Source organism: Pezoporus flaviventris, unplaced genomic scaffold, assembly GCF_033815535.1.
Source record: "Pezoporus flaviventris isolate CSIRO_AGI_PZ_B2104156 unplaced genomic scaffold, CSIRO_AGI_Pfla_v1 ptg000009l, whole genome shotgun sequence".
In the NCBI taxonomy this organism is placed as follows: Eukaryota; Metazoa; Chordata; class Aves; order Psittaciformes; family Psittacidae; genus Pezoporus; species Pezoporus flaviventris.
In genome coordinates this window covers 1724648-1749746 of record NW_026892557.1, presented here as the reverse complement: position 1 = coordinate 1749746, position 25099 = coordinate 1724648, and the positions used below count along the sequence as shown (strand labels likewise).

At 40.2% G+C, this 25099-nt stretch overlaps 1 protein-coding gene across 4 annotated transcripts in view; it reads left to right on the top strand.

Annotated features, from left to right (window-relative positions):
- UBE4B (ubiquitination factor E4B) overlaps positions 1-25099 on the top strand; it is a 38642-nt gene that overhangs the window by 6147 nt on the left and 7396 nt on the right. The window contains exons 3-22 of one of the 4 annotated variants that reach the window (XM_061450148.1): positions 4455-4590; positions 5131-5218; positions 6993-7137; positions 7822-8050; positions 8521-8931; positions 9803-9916; positions 12733-12874; positions 13397-13497; positions 14674-14788; positions 16295-16378; positions 17877-17933; positions 18292-18408; positions 18515-18613; positions 19069-19182; positions 20113-20311; positions 20510-20648; positions 22774-22873; positions 23577-23704; positions 24086-24184; positions 24451-24686. In XM_061450148.1, the coding sequence (XP_061306132.1) occupies positions 4455-4590; positions 5131-5218; positions 6993-7137; positions 7822-8050; positions 8521-8931; positions 9803-9916; positions 12733-12874; positions 13397-13497; positions 14674-14788; positions 16295-16378; positions 17877-17933; positions 18292-18408; positions 18515-18613; positions 19069-19182; positions 20113-20311; positions 20510-20648; positions 22774-22873; positions 23577-23704; positions 24086-24184; positions 24451-24686 (2853 nt within the window). The remainder of the gene's footprint in view (positions 1-4454; positions 4591-5130; positions 5219-6992; positions 7138-7821; positions 8051-8520; positions 8932-9802; positions 9917-12732; positions 12875-13396; positions 13498-14673; positions 14789-16294; positions 16379-17876; positions 17934-18291; positions 18409-18514; positions 18614-19068; positions 19183-20112; positions 20312-20509; positions 20649-22773; positions 22874-23576; positions 23705-24085; positions 24185-24450; positions 24687-25099) is intronic. The other 3 variants (XM_061450150.1, XM_061450149.1, XM_061450151.1) reach the window with 3 other exon arrangements.

Below are 25099 nucleotides of genomic sequence, written 5' to 3'. Positions count from 1 at the left end.
AGGTATAAGTAAACTAATGGCATTTAATATATGGGTTACGAAAGTAGATTGTAATACAGTTTAATATTACAGATTATCACAGAAGAGAAAACCAATCTGTCAAGGAGACAGGGGAAAAACCCTTCTCAGTCTTGCAACACAGTTTTTATTGATCGGTTTCTGTGTATGCTTTAGCAATCAGTCCCAAGTTCATTTTTTGATCTTTAATTACTAATGTTTGGCACAATTAAAAATAGTAGGCACTGACTGTGCATTGTCAATGTAAGAATAAAGTATTTGCTTTCTCCTTTGTATTGCTTTGCCAATTCCACTCTTTACTGGATCGAATGCAAGTAGGATATTTACAGAGGGTATTTATTTCAGAAGGTAATACCCGATCTGTTAAAATCAGACAAGGCAGAAAGCAGAAGGCTGCACTTTAGCAAGGTAAAGACGATATTCTTGCATATAATACTACTTTTGACCTAAAAACCGCCAAAAATACTCCCTGAATTTTGATTTCAAAATTTGTCTTGGATATCAAACCAAACTGACGTTGTTTCCAGTATTGTGATCTTTATCTGGAAACTTAAACTGTTTTGCATGTTATGTTACTACATGAAGAGGTTCACAAAACCATCTCTAAACAAGTGTCGTGATTGTTTCGAAGAGGGTTTCAATGGGATTTCTAGTCATTTGATAGAAATGATATTTGTCCTAATGGTCCTTGATAAACATGCAGAATTCTTCATCTGTTTACCTATTTCCTTTCTGAAATGTGGGGTTCTTTCCTTTTACAAGTACAGTAACGTAGAAGCCTAAATCCTGTAATTTAATTACAGCGCTGTTCTGAAACACCTAGAAATGCCTCCTTCCTGCTTATTTTGTTGACTCGTATCCAAAGCAGGACAGAGAAAAGCTATCAAAAGCATTTCCTGAGAGAAGCTCATTGCAGGTGGAATTTAACACTGCGTATTGTCCTCATGATTATAGACAGCAATCCAGAAGCAAAGGTGACTTTTTAAGAGCAGTGCAGAGTTCACTTACTGCGTTCATTCAGCCTCATGACTGTTTTAATCCACTTTAGGTCTGGCTGTTGCCAAAAGGAGTATTTCTCACTCTCTCCCTCTGCTGTCCATAGCAGCTCTGTGGTGAGGTGGATCATGGGCTTAATCCAAGTGAAAACTAACCCAAGAGAAATAAATAGTTTTCAACTACATGAGGTCATGATCCATCTTCCTGCACAACTCTGTGACTGCTAATGCCAACAGAGCAGGAGGTGTGGAAACATCTACCTGAAGGTACAAATGTGTGTGTATTTGCAGGCAGGTTTATCATGGTTTGGAGTGGTCAAATAGCCAACACCTCTGAGACTTCTGGTATAAGAATTCATGTATCTGCACTGTACTATACAGACCAGATTGTTTGACCAGAAACAGAAGTCAGGATAGCGTTTGCTTCCTACAGTTCATTGCAGCAACTGAATAATGCATGTCTCTGACACCAGGGTAAGAGATATGGTTAAATTGGGGAATAGACCAGGAAAAGAAAGTTCCCAACTCATCATCTGCTGTACTTATTTAGCATAAATGAAGACTCAGCCAGTGCTGTGTGGTTTGCAGGAGTTCCTTTGAGCAGTAGACTAAAGTGATTGCAGAGGGTTTGAATTCATTTGGGCATACAGAGAGCAGCCACAGCAGAATAGTGTCCTTGTAAGCATCCATTTTTGTAAGAAGCTGCGTGTCATGGCGAGAGCCCACTTACACATTGATTTCATGGAAAATATGATCATTATTTTGTACGCATCTGGAAAATATTTTGGAGAGCCTAAAACCAGTGTAGCAGGGACAGCCACACATACAGGGTATGTGGTCTTCATAAGTTTTGCACATCTCTGGTGTTGTCTTTATTTAAGGAAAATGGAACTTTATTGTATAGCTGATCCAGTGAAGTAAATATGGTGAAAAGGTGGTAGGTAGAAGAGTTTGTTTCAAGAAGCCTGTTGGTGAGTGCTGCAGTATGACTGCTGAGGTACGTTTTCCTGGCAGGGGGAGTAGAATGTAGAGCAATGCAATTCTTCACCCTTGTAAGCCCTATTTGCTCTGGTCTCCATCCACTGAAATGGGTAGCTTTTCCTTTGGGAAGATTGAGAAGGAGAGAGGGAGGCCTCAAGGCAGACCATCCCTTTTCAACTGGTGTACTGAAGGAAAACAAGGCTGTAACTGGCGTATCTTAAATCAGCAGCATGCTGGAATGCCCTTCTGAAGTCAGTCTTCCCCTGCCATGGACAGCATATGTCTGCTGGGTGTTATCTTTATCTGTATCACTGAAATTCTGCTTTGGAAAGGTTCTTCTATTCAACCTGAGTGACTGAGCAGCTTTGTTCAGTTCAGTCACTGTACTTGATATTTATATCCTTGGTTTTGTGGGGAAACTGTCCTAGGCTTTGGGCTTGTGTCTCTTGCATGCACTGTCAGTGTCAAAGCTGTGACAGGCATCACAAAAATTCCAGGACTGAAGGAAGTAGCTATTTAGAACTGAAATAAGAGTTTTTCTTGATATTTTCCTCATTCATGGGTAAAATCTTATGCAGACATTTAATACTGGCAGATAGGTGTTGAAGTGAAATCTAGCTTCTTGGAGGATCTTGGTTCCTATCTCTATTCTGCTTCTCATACTGAAAACCTAATGGGCTCAGGAATGTTGTCTGAATGTTGTTAATGAATAACACCCAGCTACAGCCCTGAAGGTGCTGACCAAAGCACAGAAGCTTTGAACAAAACTGAGTAAAACTTAGGTTTAGCAAGTATTTTGTGAAATGTGCAACTTGCATATGCATTCTATGTTGTCCTGCCATACGTTAGAGTGCTTTTATATGTCTTTAGTTATAAATATAACTATATCTATTTCTATATATATAAGTTGGACAATCTGCTTGGTAAATTACTTTCTGGATACCAATGCAAATTAATTTTACTTCACATATCTTTTCCACTTCTGATTTGAAGATCTGAGCGTTTTCTGAGTACTGACTGATTTCCAACCTAATTTAAGGAGTTAAAACTGTTTTATATCCAGGGAAGTAAAACAGGAGTTGGAAAGCAGTAGAATGAAGCAACTTTTCCTACCTCCCATGCTGAACATCTAGCTGTTCAGCAAGCTGTCTTCTAAATGGGATCTTTCTGCTTTCTGCAGTTTTGTTGCTGTAAAACAAATTGTTTCAAAACCATGAGAAGCTTTGGGAAGGGTGTTTGAAAACAAACAGCTTGTGTCAAAGAGCATAGTCGTGACTTGCTCTGGTTTGCTACCCCCACTGTAACTTCAGAATGCGTTGCCGCTGTAAATGCGAGAGAAGCTTGCACATTTCAGTAGTAACACTACTGGAGTTTAAAAATAGGTTGTCAAGCTGGTTTTGCACTGCTCACCTGAAACCTAATACTGTTCGGGGAATGTCTTGTAAGCTGCAGGTGAAAGAACCCAAAGGAGTGAAAGGCACTGCTGCTTTCTCTTTAAGCAAACAGATGAATAGTACCTTTTCTTCTCCTCCTTCAAGGAGTTTGCTTACTAATGTGCAAATACCTGCTATTGATAAGGTACAGTTGCAGCTTGCAGTTAATGCTACTTTACTATAAATCATGACTTCCAACAGTGTCACTAGGCACAAATTTCAGGAATGGACTACACTTAAGAGCCCTGTCATTTAGATGTTCGTAGAAGTCATTCAGCTTGTGTTGTTACTGAAGGAAAGGGGCTTTTTCTGCCTCATTTGAAATGATGGATATAACTTTCCTCCTCCCATGCTAGTATCTAACACTTAGCTGAAGAAGTCTTAATTGCAGAGTGAATCCTTCTGTTCATACCCTGATGTTCATCAGCCCTGCACCAAAGCCATCGTATTGCTTCCAGTTTGCTGGTGATCCACCATTGGAATGTTGTTAGGACCTCTTGGATGCCTATTTCCTTCTTGTGGAGAAGGAAAGGTACCAATAATTTCCTAGTAAATTGAGGTTTTGTGGGAAGGCTGTCAGAACTCAGATTAGTTATGTCCTGTCTCCTCACCCAAGTTAAGTCCATTATAATGACCCAGAGTGAAGTCCTGTTCTGATAGGACAGACTTCAGATGGGCTTTCACAAGATTTTAAGGGAGTATACAGAGCAATCTGGTAAGCAATTGGATTGCTAGTGCTTGTATTCTGTATGGGAGTGAATCTCTGAGCACTTAATGGATGCACATTTAGTTTTGTTCTCTGTGTTGTAATGCAGGTAAGCATACGTATATTGCTGCTGCAAGGGGAGGTAGAAAATGTGGTTATCTGTAGTCAAATGTGAATATTATTAACATTTAATTTCGAATGCATTACTAAATGCTTAAGAGCTGGATGGAGAAACAGTATTTCCTCTCCTTTTCCATCCAGATAATTGTGTAGTACCTTCTCTTCTCCCTGGTAGTAATCTTGGTGGTGCCTTTTCTCTAGGAGTAGCCCACCGAAGCCAGAGCAGCGAAGGAGTGAGTTCACTCAGCAGTTCTCCATCTAACAGCCTTGAAACCCAATCTCAGTCTCTCTCTCGGTCTCAGAGCATGGATATTGATAGTGTCTCCTGTGAGAAAAGGTAAAAAATGCAGCTTGTCTAAGCCAGAAAATACTGTGCAATGCTCATCATCAAAACCACTTACACAGGAAAATGTTCTGCCATTTCTCACTTCCAGCTGTGTTAATGCTATAGAGTTTAATGCTTAAAAATGACACGCTGTTTAGACCACTGTAATGCTTTTTCTAGTCTGATTTTAATGGGAATTCCTGACCTAAAGTGGTGAAAGTCAAAGCATTATCTTAAACAGTGAGTGATGAGCATGTCTGATGGGGATAATTCAGCTACTCTGTGTAGAAAAGAAAAGGTTATGGGATTTCATAGCTGTGTAGTTTGTATTGCCAGCTTTAGAAATGTGCTTCTTGAGCTCAAAATAAATGTGATAGGAGAAGCATTTATCAACTAGTGATTTTAATTGCTGCTAGTGCGTATGGATGTTCCTGTTGCATGGGTTTTTCTTTGCCACTTCTACTTAAGGTGACACTCCTTCAGTCAGCATCTTACAGAGGACTGTCCGTGGCTTTCTGTGAGTTAATGGACTTCTCTTATTTCCACTTACAGTATGTCCCAGGTAGATGTGGATTCAGGAATTGAAAACATGGAGGTGGATGAGAATGATCGCAGAGAGAAAAGGAGCCTGACGGATAAGGTTAGTCTGGTTTATGTCGGTTGCATGGAGATATGATGCAGAGTTTCCGCTTGCAGGGAGTTCACTTCCCTCCATATATTGAATATGTGCTTTCGAGAGGATGGAGCTAGCCCTCAGATGTCATCTGTGAACAATTTCTTCACTAAAATTTGTGGGAAGGAAGAAAAAGTCAAAACTTTCTATATCCAAGCTGCATTTTTGTCTCAAACTGGTTTACGAATGACAGTTGAAAACTCTGAGGAAAATGTATTTTTTATATGTCCTACAACAAAGTGACACATTAAGGTTTAGACAAGTGGTAGGGCCCTTCAAAGTAGAAAAAGAAAGTGAGTACAAAACTTAAGTTCACTCCTAAAATTGTCTTCCCTGTCATTTGATTTTAAGGCCCATATGAAATGAAGCCATAAATAAATGGGACATCATTGTAGTGGAGAGAAGTTTCTACAGCAGTTCTTGCAGTGCTCATTAGATGTCTGTCTTTATTCCTGCATTGTCAGTAATAAGGTCAGTTGGTAAAAGCCTGGCTTAAAGCCATGTAGCAATAACGCTGCCGCAGAATCCTTTCCAGTCAATTCCTGGCTGCAAATTGGGCAGTTGGACAGCTTGCCTTGTGCTACTGTGAAATAAATAGCTTGGAATCAAGGGCAGTCTTGAAGCAGGGGGAACAGTGGAAAATAAAATAGAGCTTTACAAACTTAATGCAATTCCTCTTACTCATTTGGAGATACCAGAAAGTTAAGCGGATAGGAGATGGCGTAGTCCTTATTTATGAGCAAAAAACCTTGTCTGGTTAGCAGCATTGGAAATGATGTCAATAATCAAGTCTTCTTTGCAGAAATAGGCAGGAGAAGTACTTGAAACCAGTCAAACACCAGTGGAATGATTAAGCCAATAAAAAGGAATTAATGTGCCACAATTTATGTTGTATTAAGTAGTTTGAGGGGAAGCTTTTGAAAAGGGTCCAGTACTGGTAGTTGCTGGAAATCTCATGTAAATCAAGGCTTACCTGGTCACCATTACGAGGTCCCAAATTGAAAGGGAAAAGGGGAGTTTTTGAGTGGCAACCTTGTTTTTCTCAGTCTGCGTTTTGCTCTTCCTCATGGACTTGTTTGTTTCTAGAAGAATACTGCTATCTCTGGTATGATACACAGCAGTACAACGTGTGCATCTTTTACTCAAAGATCATCAGTTTTGTGTTGGGCTAGTCAATATCTACAACTCCTGCAGGAAAATAGCCTCCAAACAAAAACTTTTCAGTCTTTAAATCCTGTGTAGCTGAATTGCTTTGTGTATTGTGTTGCTTTTACAGCGTTGGTAGGAGAGTGGAGGAAGGACACGTGTTGCTGGTTTGTTACGTATGTTTGGACATGTTTTAAGTGCTACCTCTCATGACATTGCAGGGATAATGCCTTGGAGTTTATTTCTTTGTATTCCACCATTTTTTCATGTGCACGCTCAAAGCTGCCTTAGGATTGCAAGAGCCCTCCAATTTAAGCTCTGGCCACTAGATAGTACCATTCTCTTTAGAGAAACTAGTTTTTCATTCTGAGCACGCTTTACATGACCTTCCTTTTCTTGGAAGAAAGGGGAAGGAGGCAAACTCTTGAGTCTCTTGTCCTGTCCTGACTTCATTCAAGTGGAAGATGTCTTTATCTGGGCAAAGATTTGAAAGCGGGGAAAGACTTGGAGAAGCTTATTCCTTCCCGTGCTGACTGTGACTTGACTAATGCAATTGCAAACAAATTGATGGCTTTTTTTTACTCTCCCAACCAAGGAACCTCTGTCTGGGTCTGAAGTGTCTGAGGAACAAGCTTTACAGCTGGTCTGTAAGATCTTCAGAGTCTCTTGGAAGGACCGAGACAGAGACGTTATCTTCCTCAATTCACTCTCTGCTCAGTTTAAGCAGAACCCGAAGGAAGGTGGGTATCTGAACTGCTCTCATTGTTAGGATTGTTTCAGTTGAGTGTCATGTTCTCTGTTCTTTATTCTGAGCTTTTTCTCCCTTGGCTCCAATGCCAAAGCCACCTCCTTGTGGTCTTTGCGTGATTTAGCAGCAGATGGAGCAGGAAATGGAATCCCCATAAAAGGAACATGGGACCAATTGGACATAGCTCCTGTGTTAGTCAGTTGCTATGCTCCTGTTGGTTATGTTTTCTCTTGTTAAACTGGTGTGCCGATGTTGCAGCGTCGCTGGATTCATTTTTTCCCCCAGACACCTTTTAGTGAATGAATGGGTTGTCCTGCATTGTAATTAACTTTTAGCAGTTAATTTGCTAAGTTAAGAATTCCTGATTATTTTCTTTATCAAATTATACTTTTTTCTCTCAGCTCTAAGGTGACCAAATTCCAAATTGTTATTTTAAGTGTGGGTATATCAGGGGGGTGTGTGTGCTTCTCTTTATGACATAACTTTCCCAATTCAACAGCAGGGTGGGGAAATCGGAGAGGGCCAGACAAGCCAACTTTAATAATCAACAGTAACAGCATCAGGTCATCTGTGATCTTTTGTGCTTTCCATAAGAGTTATGTTTTTGTGGAGCTGTAATTCCAGAACCTAGTTAATATGAAGTGGTAGTTGATGCTAACTCTCTTATTCCCAACAGTGTTTTCAGACTTTAAGGACTTGATCGGGCAGATTCTGATGGAAGTGCTGATGATGTCCACACAGTCGAGGGATGAAAACCCGTTTGCCAGCCTGACAGCTACTTCCCAACCCATCGCTGCAGCTGCCCGCTCTCCTGACAGAAGCCTGATTCTAAACATGGGCTCTAACCCAGGAAGCAGCCCCATGTTCTGTAATGTGGGCTCCTTTGGTTCCAGTTCATTGTCCAGGTGACTTCTGATTATAACTGAATACAGATTTCACTTGAATATTGATTGTTAGACTGGAAGAAAGAGAGGGACATAGAAATGTCCTTGAGAACAGTAAATAGAACAGATTTTTGAAGTTCATCACACTTTTCATGTCAATATGCCACCATTTCACTGTTTTTGATTATGTTGCCATGGCTAGAAGCGTATTTGATAGGTTAGAGCCATGTAGCTGGTTCCTTCTGAGAAGTATCCCTGACTTGCATCAGTGGAGGCTATGACTCTTAACTTAAAAATGTGTAGATTGTGGCATAGTTTTATTCACCAGTAACAAGAAGGAATAATGTGTGTGAGCTGCAGAATTACACTGCTGAAGAGTCATCACAAGGGCAAGGGCTTCTCTTGCTCATTTTATCTTTTTTCACCCTTTTTCTGCATATCCTAAATCATTGCTTTTTGTTTTTTTTCTTCTTCCCTTGTAACTGGTTTAGTCTCTATGGGACTAGTCCAGCTCCTACTACCAATTTCACAAGCTATGTACCAATGACTGGTTCATCTCTTACCCCACCAGCCAGTTCAGTTGCCACTACATCTGTGCCTTCCATTACTGTCAGCTCTCACCTCACAGCAACAAGCCCTTCTTGGATGCAGCCTTCTTCTCCGAGGTACCGGCCGTACACTGTTACCCATCCTGGTGGCTTTTCAGCTTCTTCCATCCCACGTTCCTCGAGTATTTCCATCCCATCTAGTTCACCAGGTCCTCCAGCCATGGCTGCTAGCCCTCCAGCCATGCCAGTCACCCCATCCAGACAGAGACCCACAACAATGGGTCCACCTTTGTTTACTGCTTCACCCAGTACCTTGCGCAGGCGTTCTTCTTTACTGAACAGGATTCCTTCTAGGTATTTCACAAGCACAAAAGAGCGTGTTTAATGTGTGCTGTGCAGGGTGTGGCATAATCATGCAGTTTGGAAGAACTTAATGTTTGTGCTGAGCTCACCCTACTTACCCCGAGTTGATTTTGGTGCTTTGGTTTGTCCTAATACATTGACTTGCTAACAAGCCATCTTTGCCAATGTGTTAAACCTGCTTCTGCGAGTGTTTGAGGGTGTAATGTAATTGCTTTAAAGGTAGCAATATTGTTTTAGTTTCCTACTCTTCTTGCATCCATTCCAGTTAAACTCCTAGCTTTCTGTTCAGTTGCTCCTGCTGGATAGCAAACCCAGGAGACCCTCCTGCTTTGAAATCAGTTTTCTCAGTAGGGCTTTAGTTAATTTGTTGGAAGCTGTTACTTGCTGGAATGTGTTGGATTTGATTCCCTGGTGCATAGATTTAAATTACAGATTAGCCTATTTCAGTATGTCAGGCCAAGTACTCCTGCATTTTCTCTGTTGGCTGCTTCTGGAATCCCCAGTCCCTGCAGGAGGGAGACATGAGCACGCAAGGATTTGAGACCACTGCTGTAAAGATCAGTAGCTTGGAACTGTAATACTGTGTGTTTGGTTGTGTCTAAACATGCCCACTTAAGAGCTAATTTTTATCAGGTCCCAAAAATTCTGCTGAAGTTGGGTTGTGATCGTGTGATGGTTTGATATGTGGATAACTTGTAGTGGTGCAGTAGAGCATGTTAGTATAGTCTTGGTTTTACTAACAGGAAGTTTTCCATTGTTTGCATGTTTAGAGAAGATGATTTTTGGCAGACTTAAGAAGAAAAGCTGCCATTTACTTCTGGCTTAAAAAATCTGATGGCCTTTTCCATTTCTGTCATGGTAGTATATACGACAACCCTTTCTCCCTCCTCCTTCTTGCCGTTTCTGATGTGTCTGAGGACAGTAGTGATGAAGAAAATGAAGATGATGATTTTTCTTGTATCCAGTTTGGGTCCAGGTATTGGAGAAAGAGAATGTAACCTGCATGTTTGGTTGATGAGGAACTAACAAGTGTGTGTAGGGTCAAGTGGTCTTCGAAGTAACCTGGGAAATGACTAAACCCAAGGATGTGACTTGGATGGGTTTTTAGGATGGTGTATAAACATGTATAATGAGTGCTAGTGAGTCAGCTCTTTTTGAAGAGATGACTAAGATGAAGGCAATGTTACTCATACTGCCTTTTAGGTTTAATGAGCATAGTTTCTGAAATGATGCTTTAGTGGAACTCCTCATTGACTGTATGAGTAGAAGGAATATTATTCACCCACGGTTGTAATTTTAAAACCAGTGGTACATCATGCATATGTTTTCCTATGAAAAACTGGAAAATGAGGACAAAGGTACACATGTAGGAAACGACGCAGTGGCAAATAGCCAGCTGATGCAAATGGTGTGATTTCATTGAGGCCTCATTGCTGCTTGGCAGCTGAGGGTCACTCCTCTGGCCTGTAAAGAAAATAGACCTGAAAGTTTAAACTAGTGCTTTGACATAGGAGTAGAAGCTGATACGGTTGGAGGAACCCAAGAATGGAGGAGAAAGAGTGGGATATGTCACTGTTGAACAGACTTAGTAATCAGATAGCAAAGCCCTTTAATTTGTGTGACATGACAACGTACACAACCACAATGAGAAATGCTATTAGTGAGTTCTGTTTTGAATAGGCAGATAGCTGTACAAAAACCTGCAGAACACTGGATACGCCAAGAAAAAAACCAGCTTTTGGAAATGTAAATGCAGAGTAGGATCTTCTCTTGTCTTACATTGCATGGCAGAGTGATGCTGCAGTGTCTTGGCTGATATAGAAGTAAAATGCCCCATTCTTTTGTATCAGTGCAAGTTGGAGAAAGGAATAAAGCTCACTACTGCTCAGGTCAGACTGTTAACTAGAAGACTTTCCATCTCCTCTTTTCCAGTCTAATTTCAAGACAGTGAACTCGATAACACAGGTTATCAAGTTACCAAGTTAGGGGGGTTTGCATTCGTAGAATTTAGGATAATTCTTCCCCACTCTTTTATCCTGTTGGCAATTTAATCCAAATGTTGGATTGAGTTGCAAAGCCTTTGGGAAGGATTTCTGGTGCTTCTGGAGTCTAAATTTGCATATTATGTCCTGGCATCCTGCGGACAGCAGTAAAATGTTAGTTAAATTACAAACATAGTGACTGTACAATTATGCAACAACTTGTATTCTGGAAATACCAAGGCATTCAATATGTGTACGAAGGATGTGTGAGCTTTACATTAGAATAATTTCAGTTACTGCTGCAGTGCAATCATTAGCAGAATAACTATAGAAGTAGTAGGGGTTTTAAATAGAAATCTGTGTTCTTAAAAGGGTCATTTTTAACTTGAATGTAAGAAGTGAAGAGGTTTAAAAGGGAGGCTATAGCAAAGACATGACTTTGTGGTTACTGAGTACTATTTTAATAGAGCTTGGTTTACATGGATTAGGTTTAATTGAATAACTGTAAACAAATTCTCTCTCTGCAAAAAAGAGATGGCTGCTATTAGAAGTTCTGTTCCTTAACATGCTGAGCTACCAGATGCTTAGCAGCAATAACCTTTCCCTGATTTATTGGTTGGACTCTAAAGCTTGCACAATAGCTTTGTACAGCTTGATTATTAGAATGCAAATGATTTTATAGTTTAAAGGAAATTGCAGGTCCAACAGTTTGTAGCTTTTAATGTGCTTTTAAAAAAGCTGCATAAAAGGAAACAAATACTCTGATTTTTCAGTTTGAGATCTGGGGCTTATAAATCAGCTCCTCATTTCCACCCAGCCTGCCTGTACACAGCCAGTTCTTTGAGGAATAGCCATAGCACATCCACATAATTGCTTTTTTTTTTCTTAGTTCCATTTACATAAGTGGATATATCTTGTCTTAATTCCCTTCTGTAAGATGAGGCTTTTGATTTAATTAGCTTTGCCAAGCTGTTCTGTAGAGCAGAATTCTGTTGAGATAACAAGTCTGAGATGGAGAGTCGCAGGGTGTGTTCTCACTCTTGTATTTGATTTCTCCCTGGGTTCAAGCATGGTTTTGGGGGGTATAGTTTTTGTGTTTACAGTAGCAGTGTTTTCTTTCCCCTATACCTAAGGCCGTGCTATTTAAAGAAATGGCATCTTTTACTGTGAGGGAATTGAACTGAGTTGAAATCAAATGATCTTTAACGTAGGAGTTCTAAAAGGAACAGTTGCTTTGATGTATCACCTCCTGCTTTGTTTGTTCTCCTTCCTTAGAATATAAAAAGTGATTGTAGCCCTATCTGTTGTCTATGGTCTCTTCTCTGCAGTGGGAGGATCTTGACTTCCATGAGTTGCTGTTGTTGACAGAGCTTGTGAGGTTTCTCTCTCCCATTTTGAATGCTGTACACAGACATGATGCAAAGGTTGCATCATGGCATGGAAGTGTTGTGATGTCCTGAGCCTCCCAACAGTTTTGACATTGGGTACAAATTAAAGGCTGTTCATTTTTGGTGTTGGCACATGAGAATAAGATTTATGGATTCCCATCATGCACCTTATTGCTGTCTTTCAGATACATAATTCATTTAATAGACAATTGGTTCTTCAGTCACGTTGCAGTAGAGCTGAACTTCCAGAGTTGGACAAGCTGTTCGATGGAGAGCTCCTTATAGATCACAGATATTATCTTAATTATAGAGCTGTGATAAGATGGAGTCCTCAGAAACTTGACAGAGCAAGTCAAGAGCTTATGTGCACAAGTGAAGAACACTACCTAATGCTTTTTTTCTTCTTTTTGTGTGTTTTGAAGTATTGGAGGCTCTGGCAGCTCAAGTGTTTCCGATTCCTGCAGTGACCACTTCACCATTGAAAATTGTAAGGAGACAGAGATGCTGAACTACCTCATTGAGTGTTTTGACAGAGTTGGAATAGAGGAGAGAAAAGCACCAAAGGTATATTTCAGCTGAGTGAAGTTGTATCAGTGCTGTCACAGACACTCCTCTTAATCCACTTTACTGGGAAAATTAGTAGTTCTTTTTTGATGGCTTTATTATAGGAATAGATTGACAGAATTTATAAGGTCCCTTTTGACTCTTATTAATTCATCATGTTTGAATTATGTGTATGGTTTCCACCTCTAAAATAAGCACTGTGTTAGAAACTGTTCTTCCCCTTTTCATCTACTGCGCTTTATCTGGATTTATTCCATGTAAAACATACTTTTGCAAGGCCAGCTCCCTGTCAGTGTTCTGTATTCAGTCAGTGTTCTATATTCTGCTTTAAGCTCTTGCTTCTTGGGGAAAAAACAAACCACACTTTATATATAGAATCTGAAAGGCTTTTAGCTGGAGTAGCGCTACTCTTAGTTTCCCTATTACATTCATATTGCATGAATAAAGAAATTTATCATATTTCCTGTCTGCTGTGTCCCTGAATATGTCTAGTTTGTATTAAAATAACTTTATTTTTATCAGATGTGTAGCCAGCCAACAGTTAGCCAGTTACTGAGCAACATCCGATCCCAGTGCATTTCACATGCTGCTTTGGTGCTGCAGGGATCCTTGACACAACCAAGGTAAATAGAGCTGAGGTTAATCATGAAAATGGACTGTTCTGGGGCGTCTTGTTTTCTTCTGAGGATTAGATAAGAAAACTGAGATCAGTTGTTGGAGCAGGATGCATTTATGTGCCAGGGGAGAGGTTTATTGCTTTACCATTCTAGACTATATAGTTCCCACTAATATGTTGGAGGAGAGCAGCTCAAGTGTTTTCTCACTGTGTTTGGGTAAAATTACTTTTGATTTGAACAGTTTAAATGGGGGATCTGAGTTAACCAAGGTGTTTTCTTGCCTTACCTCATGCATGAACTATTTTACTTGCAGATTATAGGGGCACTACTTGTGTGAAAGTCAGTAACCAGTCAAGCTACGCTTGAGCAACAGTCTTATCAAAATGTATAGCAAAAACTATGTGCCATAACACTAGTTCACTTCAGAGAGCTCCCCCCAACAGATGTGGTAGTGTAAACCTCTGTGTAGGCATTCTGCACTAGATCCCAACTCTGAGGTTTCAAGGGCAGTTGTTTCAGGTGCAGTCTCTTTAGCTGGAACAGTGAAAAGGGTTTTAAAATAGGATATGTGATTTTGACTAAAATCTGCATAATTCTGTGCTTGTATTTCCAGACAATACTGATAAAATCTTTAAAGGTGCACCAATTATCCACTGTGCTTTGAGGTTAGTTTTGTCTCTGTGTGCACCAGTGTTGACATTAGAATGAGTTTTATATATGTAATGAGGAAAAAACCCTCACTTTGTTAACAAATGCTAGGAAGCAGTTTAAAGTAATGACTGTATTAATTCAGAACAGACTAATGTTACACTCATTTCTCAATCTGGAAAATCAATAACTGTTGTTGCTTCACTGGTTTAGCTTAACAAAGGGGGGGGGGTCATTATAGAAAAGGTGTTTTTTCATTAAAGAGGAGTAGAAGGGAGACCCAGTTACTACACAGGAGCTGTTGTTTGCATCCAGCCCCCTTAAGCTCAAGAGTCATGTTGGCAGCAGCATCTGGTTCAGAATAACCTTCCCACAAGTAACTTGAAAAGACGTTGAAAGGAGTAGGTGTGTCTCCATGTTGATAATCTGCTTTCTGGCACATCCTTAGAGGTGATTACTCTGACATTGCTGCAAATACTACTGCACATAATCAGTAGTTCTGGCTTCATTTCTTTTTCTTTTCTACAAATCAAGGTCATTGCAGCAGCAGTCTTTGCTGGTCCCGTATATGCTGTGTAGGAATCTCCCATTTGGCTTCATCCAAGAATTGGTAAGAACAACTTATCAGGATGAAGAGGTGTTCAAACAGGTAAGGCCATAGGTAAAAACCAAATAATTATATGGTTCTGCTATTTGCAATATACAAGAGAGTGCGTTTCCAAAGGTTTATTCCACATCTCGCATTACTTCAGGGGCCAGTGACCTGTTAAGCACTTGGAGTTTGGTTTTGTTCATTTTTAACTCATTTAGCATTTTGTGAATAAGACTGACTTTCATTATTTACTGATTCTAATTGTATTTGTTAATAAGCACTGGAGGGCCTAGTCATTAAGACACAAAACTAACAAACTTCTTCTAGCCCATACAATGTTAAAGTAGATCAGGAAGGTTGTAGTTGTGTCTACTTAGTGCTCCTGTAGTATTATGTGACTTAGCTGTAAAGGGGCCTTCACAATGGCATTTGAGCCTTCCTATCTTGAAGAAAAGATTACAATAGCTAATTTTTATGTGTTGTGCAAGTACCTTTTAATAACATCTCTCTCTGGACTCCTTTAGTAGAGGTTCATGCAGTTGAAAGTACATTCAAACATCACCTGCCCTGGAGAAGAGAACTTCCAGCTGAAGCAGACAATAACCTCTTTAATTTTCTGTAATACGATTGAATACTGATTTTTGTCTCTTCATAGAAAGAGCACAATAAACTTAGATTTAAAATTCAGTGGGACCTCTTGTAATTGTTGCAAAGCAAGAGTGTATTTTATGGGGGTATAGATGTCAGAGCTATGTGATATTGACTTACTAATGGGGTATAATTACTTTTGATTCATGAGTTCCTGTCAGGTCACTTCCTCTTTCATAACAATCCTTGTCTGCTGCTCATTATCTGTACTCTTACCACAGCTAAAACTTACCAGCACAAAACCAACTTGCAAAATTAAAAGCTATATTGACATGCAAAATGAAAGCTATATTATTACCCTAAGTGTATAGGCAAATACATTATTACACATTTGGGCAATCAAGTTGTTGGAAACCTCTAAAGACCTTGTGCTCTTGCTTGTATATATAATGTACATGCTTGCACACATGCATACGGTATCTGCAGTAAACCTGTATGAAATGTATGTAGGCTTCCCCATGCAGAGAACTTTTTTGGAACACCTGATTTTTGGCAGTGTGCTGATATGACTTTTTGTCAGCTTCAGCTCCTATCTGTTAGCTTTGGGTCCCAATCTAGATGTACATGATGCTGTTTGGTTTTGTTTGCAAAGTAAATGTTTGGAAACAAGTGAGAACATGATCAGGAAAAACACATACAAGTGCTGGGAAAGTAGTTCTTATGGATAAGTTGTTATGCCCAGGCATTAAGTTAATACCTCATTTGCACTATATGAAGCAAATTGGTTTTTAGCTTTGAATCATCTCTTAAGTGTTCAGGCTTAACTGCTACACATTTAGAGAAGAGATCTTAATTTTCCTTTTGTGTAACTTGCAGTACTGGAGGGATGAGCAGGCATTTCATGCTGTGTACTGCAATAGTGTCATCCAATTGCTTCCTGTTCTTGAATGAAGTAATCTGCTTCTGCTTTTACAGATCTTTATTCCCATCCTACAAGGCCTGGCTGTAGCTTCCAAAGAGTGCTCCCTTGATAGTGACAATTTCAAATACCCCCTTATGGTAAGGACTGTGCATTTCTAGAAGCACTTTCTTTATGGTTACTGATCACTTCTGCAGATTCTATACAAAATAATATACTCCAGTATTTTGGGCTAGTGGGTTACTATTAAACTCTGTTGGAAACTGAATGTGGTAGGAGATGTGTTCAGGGCCATTAAAATCTAGTAGAGTCTGAGGCCAATAATAAGCTAATAATAAGTACAGCATTTGTATAGTGGGTTAGTCAAATGCTTATATGTATTGCTTAATGTAGGATTAATCACATGTATGGATTTCATCACAGATACTAGTTATAATACTGCAAGTCTGGGAAACAAGGCCCGATATCCATACCAGTGTGTGTTTGGACTCACTTTTGTATGTGAGAAACTCAAATCTATTGTATTAAACCCAAAGTTATTTGAATTGGTGACTGTTTAATGTCGGAAAAGGTCATAATAGTCCCTCACTGAAAAGTTGGGAGGTTTATTTTTAGGATTCTCTAAGTGCACAGTTTAGACCTGGGTCTGCCTCCCTCTTACTGCTTTTATTGACAAAGCAGGAAGGTCTTTTGCAAAGCATGCTTGGCCACAAAAGAGCAAGAGGAATTCTTGGCTAAGCTGAGCTTTGTCAGCCAACACCTTCAGTTTTTAGGATCTTCAACGTATGATACAAAAAAGGCTGTTAGATCTCAGATTTCACTTGTGCTTCAGGGTATTAGCTGGTCTGGGGTGCTGCAGAACAAATCCACTAAGCAGCTCTAGGACTTTTGCTGGTTCTTTGTTATTCTTCCCAATTTAAATTGCAAACTGTGGCAAATCTGGCTGTTGGCTACAGGAAAGGGCTGCTTGAAAGTGATGTTCCATTTTGATCATACCTAGTTGGGACAGCGCAGCAAAAGGACGGAATAGTAGTTACTAGCTGTAGTACAATTGAGGAATGAGAACATGTGATAGAGGAGAAGCGGGCTATGTGCAAGCCTTCAGTATGTTTGTGTTTTCAGAATCATCTGTTATAACTGCTTTCTTTTTTCTGTGCTGCAGTTGAAAGTGAGTTAGAGACCCTGGCTAGGATTCTTTGTTTCTGGCTTCTGTGTTCATCTGACATTTTTCCACTCTGATTCCAAAGACAAAGCCCTTGGTGTATGTATAGAACAACTGCTCTATTTATTACTGTTACCGACTCTCCCGTGGCAGTTCAGGAGTCCAGCAGAGGCATTGTTGTGTCCTGAGCAAACACACAAGTTGCACAGCTAATTTTTGCAATAAGTGCAATCCTTGATTATCCTGTGAGACATGTTTAGCTTTTCTGGGACAACTTGGAACAGCTGTAAAAGCTGAAATGCGAGCAGGGTGCGCTCTAGCTCTTTTTGGACATCTTCAGCATCGTAGAAGGTGAAAGTTTTTCCACTGATTGAGGGGGAAAAGGTTTGGCTCTTTACCATGTTAAACTTGTTGCTTGCAGACAGGTTGCTTAGGAATTACATATGAAAGGAATTTTTCTTGGCATTTCCTTACAGGCACTATGTGAACTTTGTGAAATCAAGTTTGGGAAAACACACCCTATGTGCAGTCTGGTAAGTGTGTTAACTCTGGGGTTTTTCAAGTTAAAGGAACCATGTAAATTACGTTGGGTTTGGTGTTGTATGGTCCACACTGGTAATGTTCTCCTGAACTCTAAACAGGGGCTACATGCTGGCTAGTAGTTTAAACTGGTGAAGGGAATCCTTTTCCCTAAGGATTTAGAAAAACTAGGACAACAAAAGACCTGCTTTGATTGCTGAAATCCTGAGGAGATGTTTCCATTTAGCTATCGGCATGCCTGAATGTTAAAGCATTGAGGGCATGTGGCAAACACTGAAAGGTGACAGCACAGATAAAGCAGTGTGGCTGACGTGCACCTTTGATTAACTTGCTGGTTCTCCTGTTTTCTAGGTTGTCTCTTTGCCCTTGTGGTTGCCTAAATCTTTAAGCACGGGTGCAGGAAGAGAGCTGCAAAGGCTTTCCTATCTCGGAGCCTTCTTCAGTCTCTCTGTCTTTGCTGAAGATGATGTAAGTGTTCGAGAAGGATGTTGATAGTTGTATGGTGGGGCTGCTTTGTTTGCTTTTCCTTCCCCATTATGTTTGATACATTTTCCAATCTTCATTTTGTTTGCAGAACAAAGTAGTTGAAAAGTACTTCTCAGGGCCTGCCATTACTCTTGAAAACACCCGGGTTGTTAGCCAGTCTTTGCAGCATTACCTGGAATTAGCAAGGGTAAGTCATCTCATGTTCAAAGAATAGGCTAAATATTGGGGGTTTTGGTCTTGACATAGATGAAGAATATAATATTAGAACAGTAATTTGCTAAGCAACAAATCTGTCAGGATATGACTGGAGGGAATTAGGGTTAAAAATCAGTGCTACAAATACTTCTCCAAGGTTGTAAGCCAATTCAGAAAATAGCAGAACAGTTAGTCATGGGTTGTAGTTCCCATTAAAGGATGAGTAAAAACATACAGACTGGATTAGGAGGGGGTGTATGTTGCGCTAGTCTTCTTATAGAAATCTTTTCTGCAACTAATGTCATAACTAATACATGCAGATAAAACTGACAGGAAGACCATAAGAGAAGTTGTAGTTAGTTTTGTGGCATCTGTAGAATGTAGGAAGTAGGAATGCGATGGTGAGAAGTATGTGCAACCTGACAGAATGTTTACTTGACATTGCAGCAAGAGCTGTTCAAGATTCTACACAGTATTTTGCTGAATGGGGAAACTCGAGAAGCAGCTCTCAATTACATGGCAGCTGTTGTCAATGCCAACATGAAAAAGGCACAAATGCAGGTAAATAAAGGGGAGCGCTTCGTGTGGTTTGTGGATGTAGTCAATGCACAAATAGCAGTCGCTGGCTCATGCACCGGTGGCACTTGAATGGAGGACAAAAGAGTTTTGAGTGCCTACTGCAACAGGCAAGAAGCCCTCTCCTCAGTCTTTTCTCTCTTTCAATACATCTCCATTTCTGAAATGATTCTGTTTTACCTATTTGAGCAGCTTATTTCCTCTCTTAGGACTGACATACAACTTCATCAACAGAGTTTCTATACATTTAAACCTTTGGATTCCTCCCCAGCCACGTGTATGGGGGCTTCATTCCAATTGGCTATCTTTAAAAACCTTGTTTCCTAGATAGGAAATTGCTCAGCTTGGTATGGTTTCTGTAAACGGAGTAATGCAGATAGGAACTGGTGGTGAAACAACGAACGGGGATGTTGTTTTGCCATTGTTGAACTAATGCATTGCACACATTTCCTGTGATAAATCCTCAGCTGAAGTTTGCATCATTGATGTCTTCAAGTCCCCATTTCAAAAGCAAACATTTGGAACCATTATTAGGGATATTCTGTGAAATTTCAGTGAAGAAGTAATAGAAAATTCACACTTAAGAGAAAACTTATCAAACTCAGCAACTATCTGAAACTCTGTATCTGTGACAAACCATTCTTGAAAGAGGCCCTTTTAATTTCTTAGGTCATCTTCTGTTACTTTTTATGTTTCATGTTCTTCAGAATGACTGCTTGAGCCATAAAGTTAACAGGTTGGGCAGTAAGTGACCTTCCCATGGTCACAAAGGTCTCCTTACAGATCCACGTTCTTCATCATTTCTCTCTTTTCTTGAACATGCATAATTAATTATATCAAATAATGTAAAAGCAGCAGAAAACACCCTCGTTACCTCTAAGCTTGTCTTCACCTATTCACTTTCTTACCCCACAGACAGATGACCGTTTGGTATCTACAGATGGCTTTATGCTCAACTTCCTATGGGTACTACAGCAACTAAGTACAAAGATCAAGCTGGAAACGGTTGATCCCATGTACATATTCCATCCCAAGTGTCGTATTGACCTCCCAACAGATGAGACCAGAGTGAAAGCAACAATGGAGGATGTTGCAGCCTGGATCACTGAACTTTGTGAGTACGCTGACTGAGACACATTAAGCAGTTACTCAGCCCTCTGGTTTTGATACTGCAAATAATTGCCCAGTTCTGTATGCTTTTTCTTGATGCTGTCAGTTCTCATTTGCCTTAAAAGGCAAGTTGAGTTCAAGGTCTTGCTCCTAGACAAGTTTATTTTTGTTTATTCACTGATACACTTGGTTTGTTTTCCAGACAGGGATCCGTCTCCATTTTCTGAGCCGAAATTCCCAACAGAATGTTTCTTCCTAACCCTGCATGCCCATCATCTCTCAATCCTGCCAAGCTGCCGCCGGTACATACGCAGGCTGCGGGCCATCCGGGAACTCAACAGGTTAGAACCTGCTAATGCTGGAGTCCCAGCAGCATCTTCTTGCTGGGATAGCGAGTCCTGTAAACTAAATGAAATCAGAATGACAGTTTGGGTAGAACTGTGGCTGAGATCATCTTAACTATTTGTTGATCTGCTGCTCATGGATTTTTGCTTACCGTGAGGAACTGGCTTGAATTGGGAATTCAAATAATAGTGGGATGGGGGATATTGGTTGCACAAGGCAGCTCTAATTGGTGAGAAGACCATTCTATTTAAAAGATAATTCAGTTCTCTTCAGAGCATTTTACTTAATGCTGTTTATCATAACTTAATCTATGGTGTGGTTGCTAATGTGTGGACATCAGTGCCTCGGGCTCAGCACGGTGTAGGAGTGCATTTAGTTACCTGTCTGATCATCAAATCATTGTAGATGACTTGTGCTTTCAGAAGCAAGACCTTGTTAGTTATTCCTGAGCTGTTTTGTATGTCCCAGAAGATAATTGCTTGGCTTCTTTAAGGGGGATAATGTGTCGTACTCTCAGGGCAGAGGGAGGGAGGGAACCCTTCAGGAGTAAACTCTTGATGTTGTCGATATACAGGTACTTCAGCATGTGGTTTACCATTTTAAAGTGAAGCTGTTGACAAGAAGGTCCTGCTGGTTTCTGTTTCTCTTGGCATAAATTCAAATAGACTTTTATAGTTGCTAAACCTCAAAGAAAACTTGGTTAAAATTAGAGCATGTTTTTGATCACCAGTATTTTCCATTGTTTATAAATGCACTCACTGCATTTTGGTAAATGTCCCTTGGCACTAATACCATGAGTTCATCACAGGATTTTTGGACTGCACTTGTTATGATTTCATTTTTAGTTTTTAAAGCACAAGCAGGGCAAAACCCGGGGAAGCTGCAGGGACCAGAGCAGGAAAAGTCAGTATATTCTAAAGAAAACAGGATTTTCATATAAACAGCCTGTGGATTACTTGTAAATAAGCCATACATTTGGTTTGAGAAAGGAATTGCTGCTTTGTCCTTATTTAGAATTGCTGCAAAGGAGTTGCTTATGCAGCAATCTCCACCTAATGGGGTGGAATGAAGGGCTCTTGGCTTTTACTGACATCAGTAGGAGCTCAGTGTTCAGTGTTTTCCATGAATTGCAGCACTGGGCAAGGTAATTAGATGTTAGTAATAAAGAAATGACACTGGATGTTTTTCTGCTCTAGGCAGAGATTGATGTGGAAAAGAATCTGTGTTTAGAGGAGGAATGAAAAGGGATCATTTTCATATGGTTCAGTATGATGAGTTTTGTTCTAATCAGCTGCCCTTTCTAAAAAAGATTAAGATATAGGAATACATTGGGGTTTTTTTAATGTAAATGGTGTGTGTAATGTGCGTTTAAGTTCCCTTCTGTGGGGCAGAGTGGGAAGATGGAAAAGGGAGGAGAGGTGATACCAGCCACCTTGATTTACTGGTCCTGATGCTGCCAGGGAGACTACAGACTGTTCATGTATTGTACTGCTCTGCAGACCTGAATGTTATGGGGAGTGGAGCATGACAAGGGTAGAATAAGCCTGCAAAACAGCATTTACAACAGTGAGAAGATACATAGGATGCAGACTTGGACCTTTGGGAAGGGGAAGGTGTTCCTAACAAGTCCTGTTGTCAGCCACCTTTTTCTTCCTTGGCTAATTTTGTTTTCCTTTTTTCTTTTCTGATATTAGAAAATAAATGAGACCTGTGTAAGTAGCTCATTGGGTTTGGGTCAATTTTATATAGTACCTTTTTTGTGTTAGAGTTAATTTTAATGACTTCCTTTAGAGTGACTGTAGACTTCAATGGGGATAAAATTAGGTTTTCAGGCAGGATAAATAGATCCCTTCTGTGTTTCATCCCTTTTTTATCTTTTTGCACTGCTCTGATTTGTCTGACAGGGGTGTATGTTGGAGCTAGTGTATGCAGTGCCTTCAGATGCACTGTGCAGATGTTCAGTCTGCATTTATAAAAGCAATTTCTTTTCCTTGCTATGATGGTAGCTGACTTCTTCTCTGTATTTCCTTGATATTTAGCAGATAAGTAGGTTAAATGCCTTGTAGATGGCAGTACATCTCCTCTCTGTCAGGATAACGAATTGCTGCATGTGGTTTTCAGGACTGTTGAAGATTTGAAGAACAATGAAAGTCAGTGGAAGGATTCTCCTCTGGCTACCAGGCATCGAGAAATGCTGAAACGTTGCAAGACACAGCTCAAGGTTTGTAAGTGATTCAGTTCTCAGCTAAATGCCTTTGTCAGCCTGTCTGTTTGGTAGGTCCTGGTGTTTAAATGCATCTTGAAATGATGGGTTTGAATCTATGAACCCTGTGAGTACTGCACCAGATGGTGGTCGTGATACAATATCACATTAATGGGGAATTTAAAATTCAAAGTAATAAAAGAGAGAAGAAAATACTATTTTTATTGGAGAGAGAACAAGCAAAGGGATTGTGGTTTGTTCAGGGGTAGTTGTGTGTGCGCAATGCACGCCTGAGATGGAGATGGAACTCCTGAGTCCCTTATCTCATGTAGAATCCTTCAAAGACTGAGGATGCTGGAATCCTCTTTCAAAGGTCTGACCTGTTTAGGTCTTTCTGGTATAAAGTGATGTAAGTTTTCTGAGCTGTATCATCAGAATGACTTTAACTGCACATTTTCCCACTTTGATACCGCTCTTCCTTCTTTCATTGTTCTTGTAAAGCTTGTAAAAGGCTCCTCTGTCCCTGCAACTCTGAATCACGTGCGTGGTTTTGATATGTTGGCATTTAATATGCCTTGTTTTCTTCAAATGAGAGCATACTTTACAAAGAGACCATTGTATAATTGTCACAACTCGCAGATACAGTGATTAGCTTGAATAGGCTTGACCTCCCTTTTACGCTGTCTTGCCCTGGCTTAGTTTCTGTGTGTATGTTCTGCAGAAACTGGTGAGATGCAAGGCTTGTGCAGATGCTGGTTTGCTGGATGAAAACTTCCTCAGGAGATGTCTGAATTTCTATGGCATGGTGATTCAGCTGATGCTTCGCATTCTTGACCCTGCCTATCCCAAGTGAGTGTCAGGATTATCTCTGTAAATTGTATCCAAGAGACTTCAGATCGTGTCAGATCCTTTACAGGATTCAGCAGCTCTAAAACGTTGCTACTTGGTTTTGCAGTGTCTGCATTCATACATGACTGTTTCTTTATTCATGTCGGTGATACACATTCTTGCATGGAATATACGTCTTATAGTGCAGGGTTCAGCTGGAGGGCTTGGGGAGCAACCCTTGGGTATGTTTAGTACCCTTGAAGTACTGACATGGAGTTGTAAAAGTTAATATCAGAACTCTTGTCAAGTGTTCCCATAGGAGAATTCCATAAGAGATCTCGTGACACTTTCGACTTAACCCTGCAGTTTTATGTCTTGTTTGTTGTCTCTCTTATTCCACAGCATAAAATTGCCTTTAACTCCTGAAGTTCCGAAGGTATTTGCAGCATTGCCAGAGTTTTACGTGGAAGATGTTGCTGAGTTTTTATTTTTTATTGTACAGTAAGTAAAGATCTATCTAAAGGGACTTTATATCCCCAGCTACCCCTGAGACAGGTGGTGTGCACATAAGATTAGGGTTTCAAAGTCGTTTTCTAGCTATTTTGTAGTTAATATCCTGGTTTTTAACAACAGCTGTAAGATTATGGCATTGGTTTTGCTGAGGTGAGCTCAGCATCCCCATTCTCAAGAGTGATCTGAACTTGATAACTATAGACAGCACAGTGTTGGGGCTTTCCACTTTGTTTTCCTTATCTTCCTCTTTTCAGATATGCTCCTCAGGTGCTTTATGAGCCCTGTACTCAGGACGTAGTGATGTTCCTTGTAGTGATGCTCTGCAACCAGAACTACATCCGAAATCCTTATTTAGTAGCCAAGCTGGTGGAAGTGATGTTCATGACAAATCCAGCTGTTCAGCCCCGGACCCAAAAGTTCTTTGAAATGATTGAGAATCATCCTCTCTCCACCAAATTGTTAGTCCCCTCCTTGATGAAGTTTTACACAGGTAAGTCTATAGTTGACCCAGTGTACCGTAAGCAAGGAGTGTTACAAGGCAGAAAGCTGTGTTAGTTGTAACCCTTAAAGCCACAGCACAAAACCAAAAGCCAGGTAGATCTTAAGTCTTGTAAAGATGAGGCTTTGTTGCTCAGGAATCGGGGGAAATAGCATTAGGTGGAACCTTGAGAATTCTAGTCCTACAAGCTCCACGTGCACGGGCAGCTAGCACTGTAGATGGATGTCACAGTTGGTTTTGGGGTGTTTGGGTGGCAAACTGGAAGCTTTTTGTTTGCTTTGTAAAGGAGGATTGGGATTTTAAAATCTCTGTCATTTTGCTAGTCCTGCTTTAGAGAAGGGTTTTGCACCTGTAGCAATAGCTGGTTTTGCAGTGTTCTCAGTTTTATTAGGGAAATTTTAGGT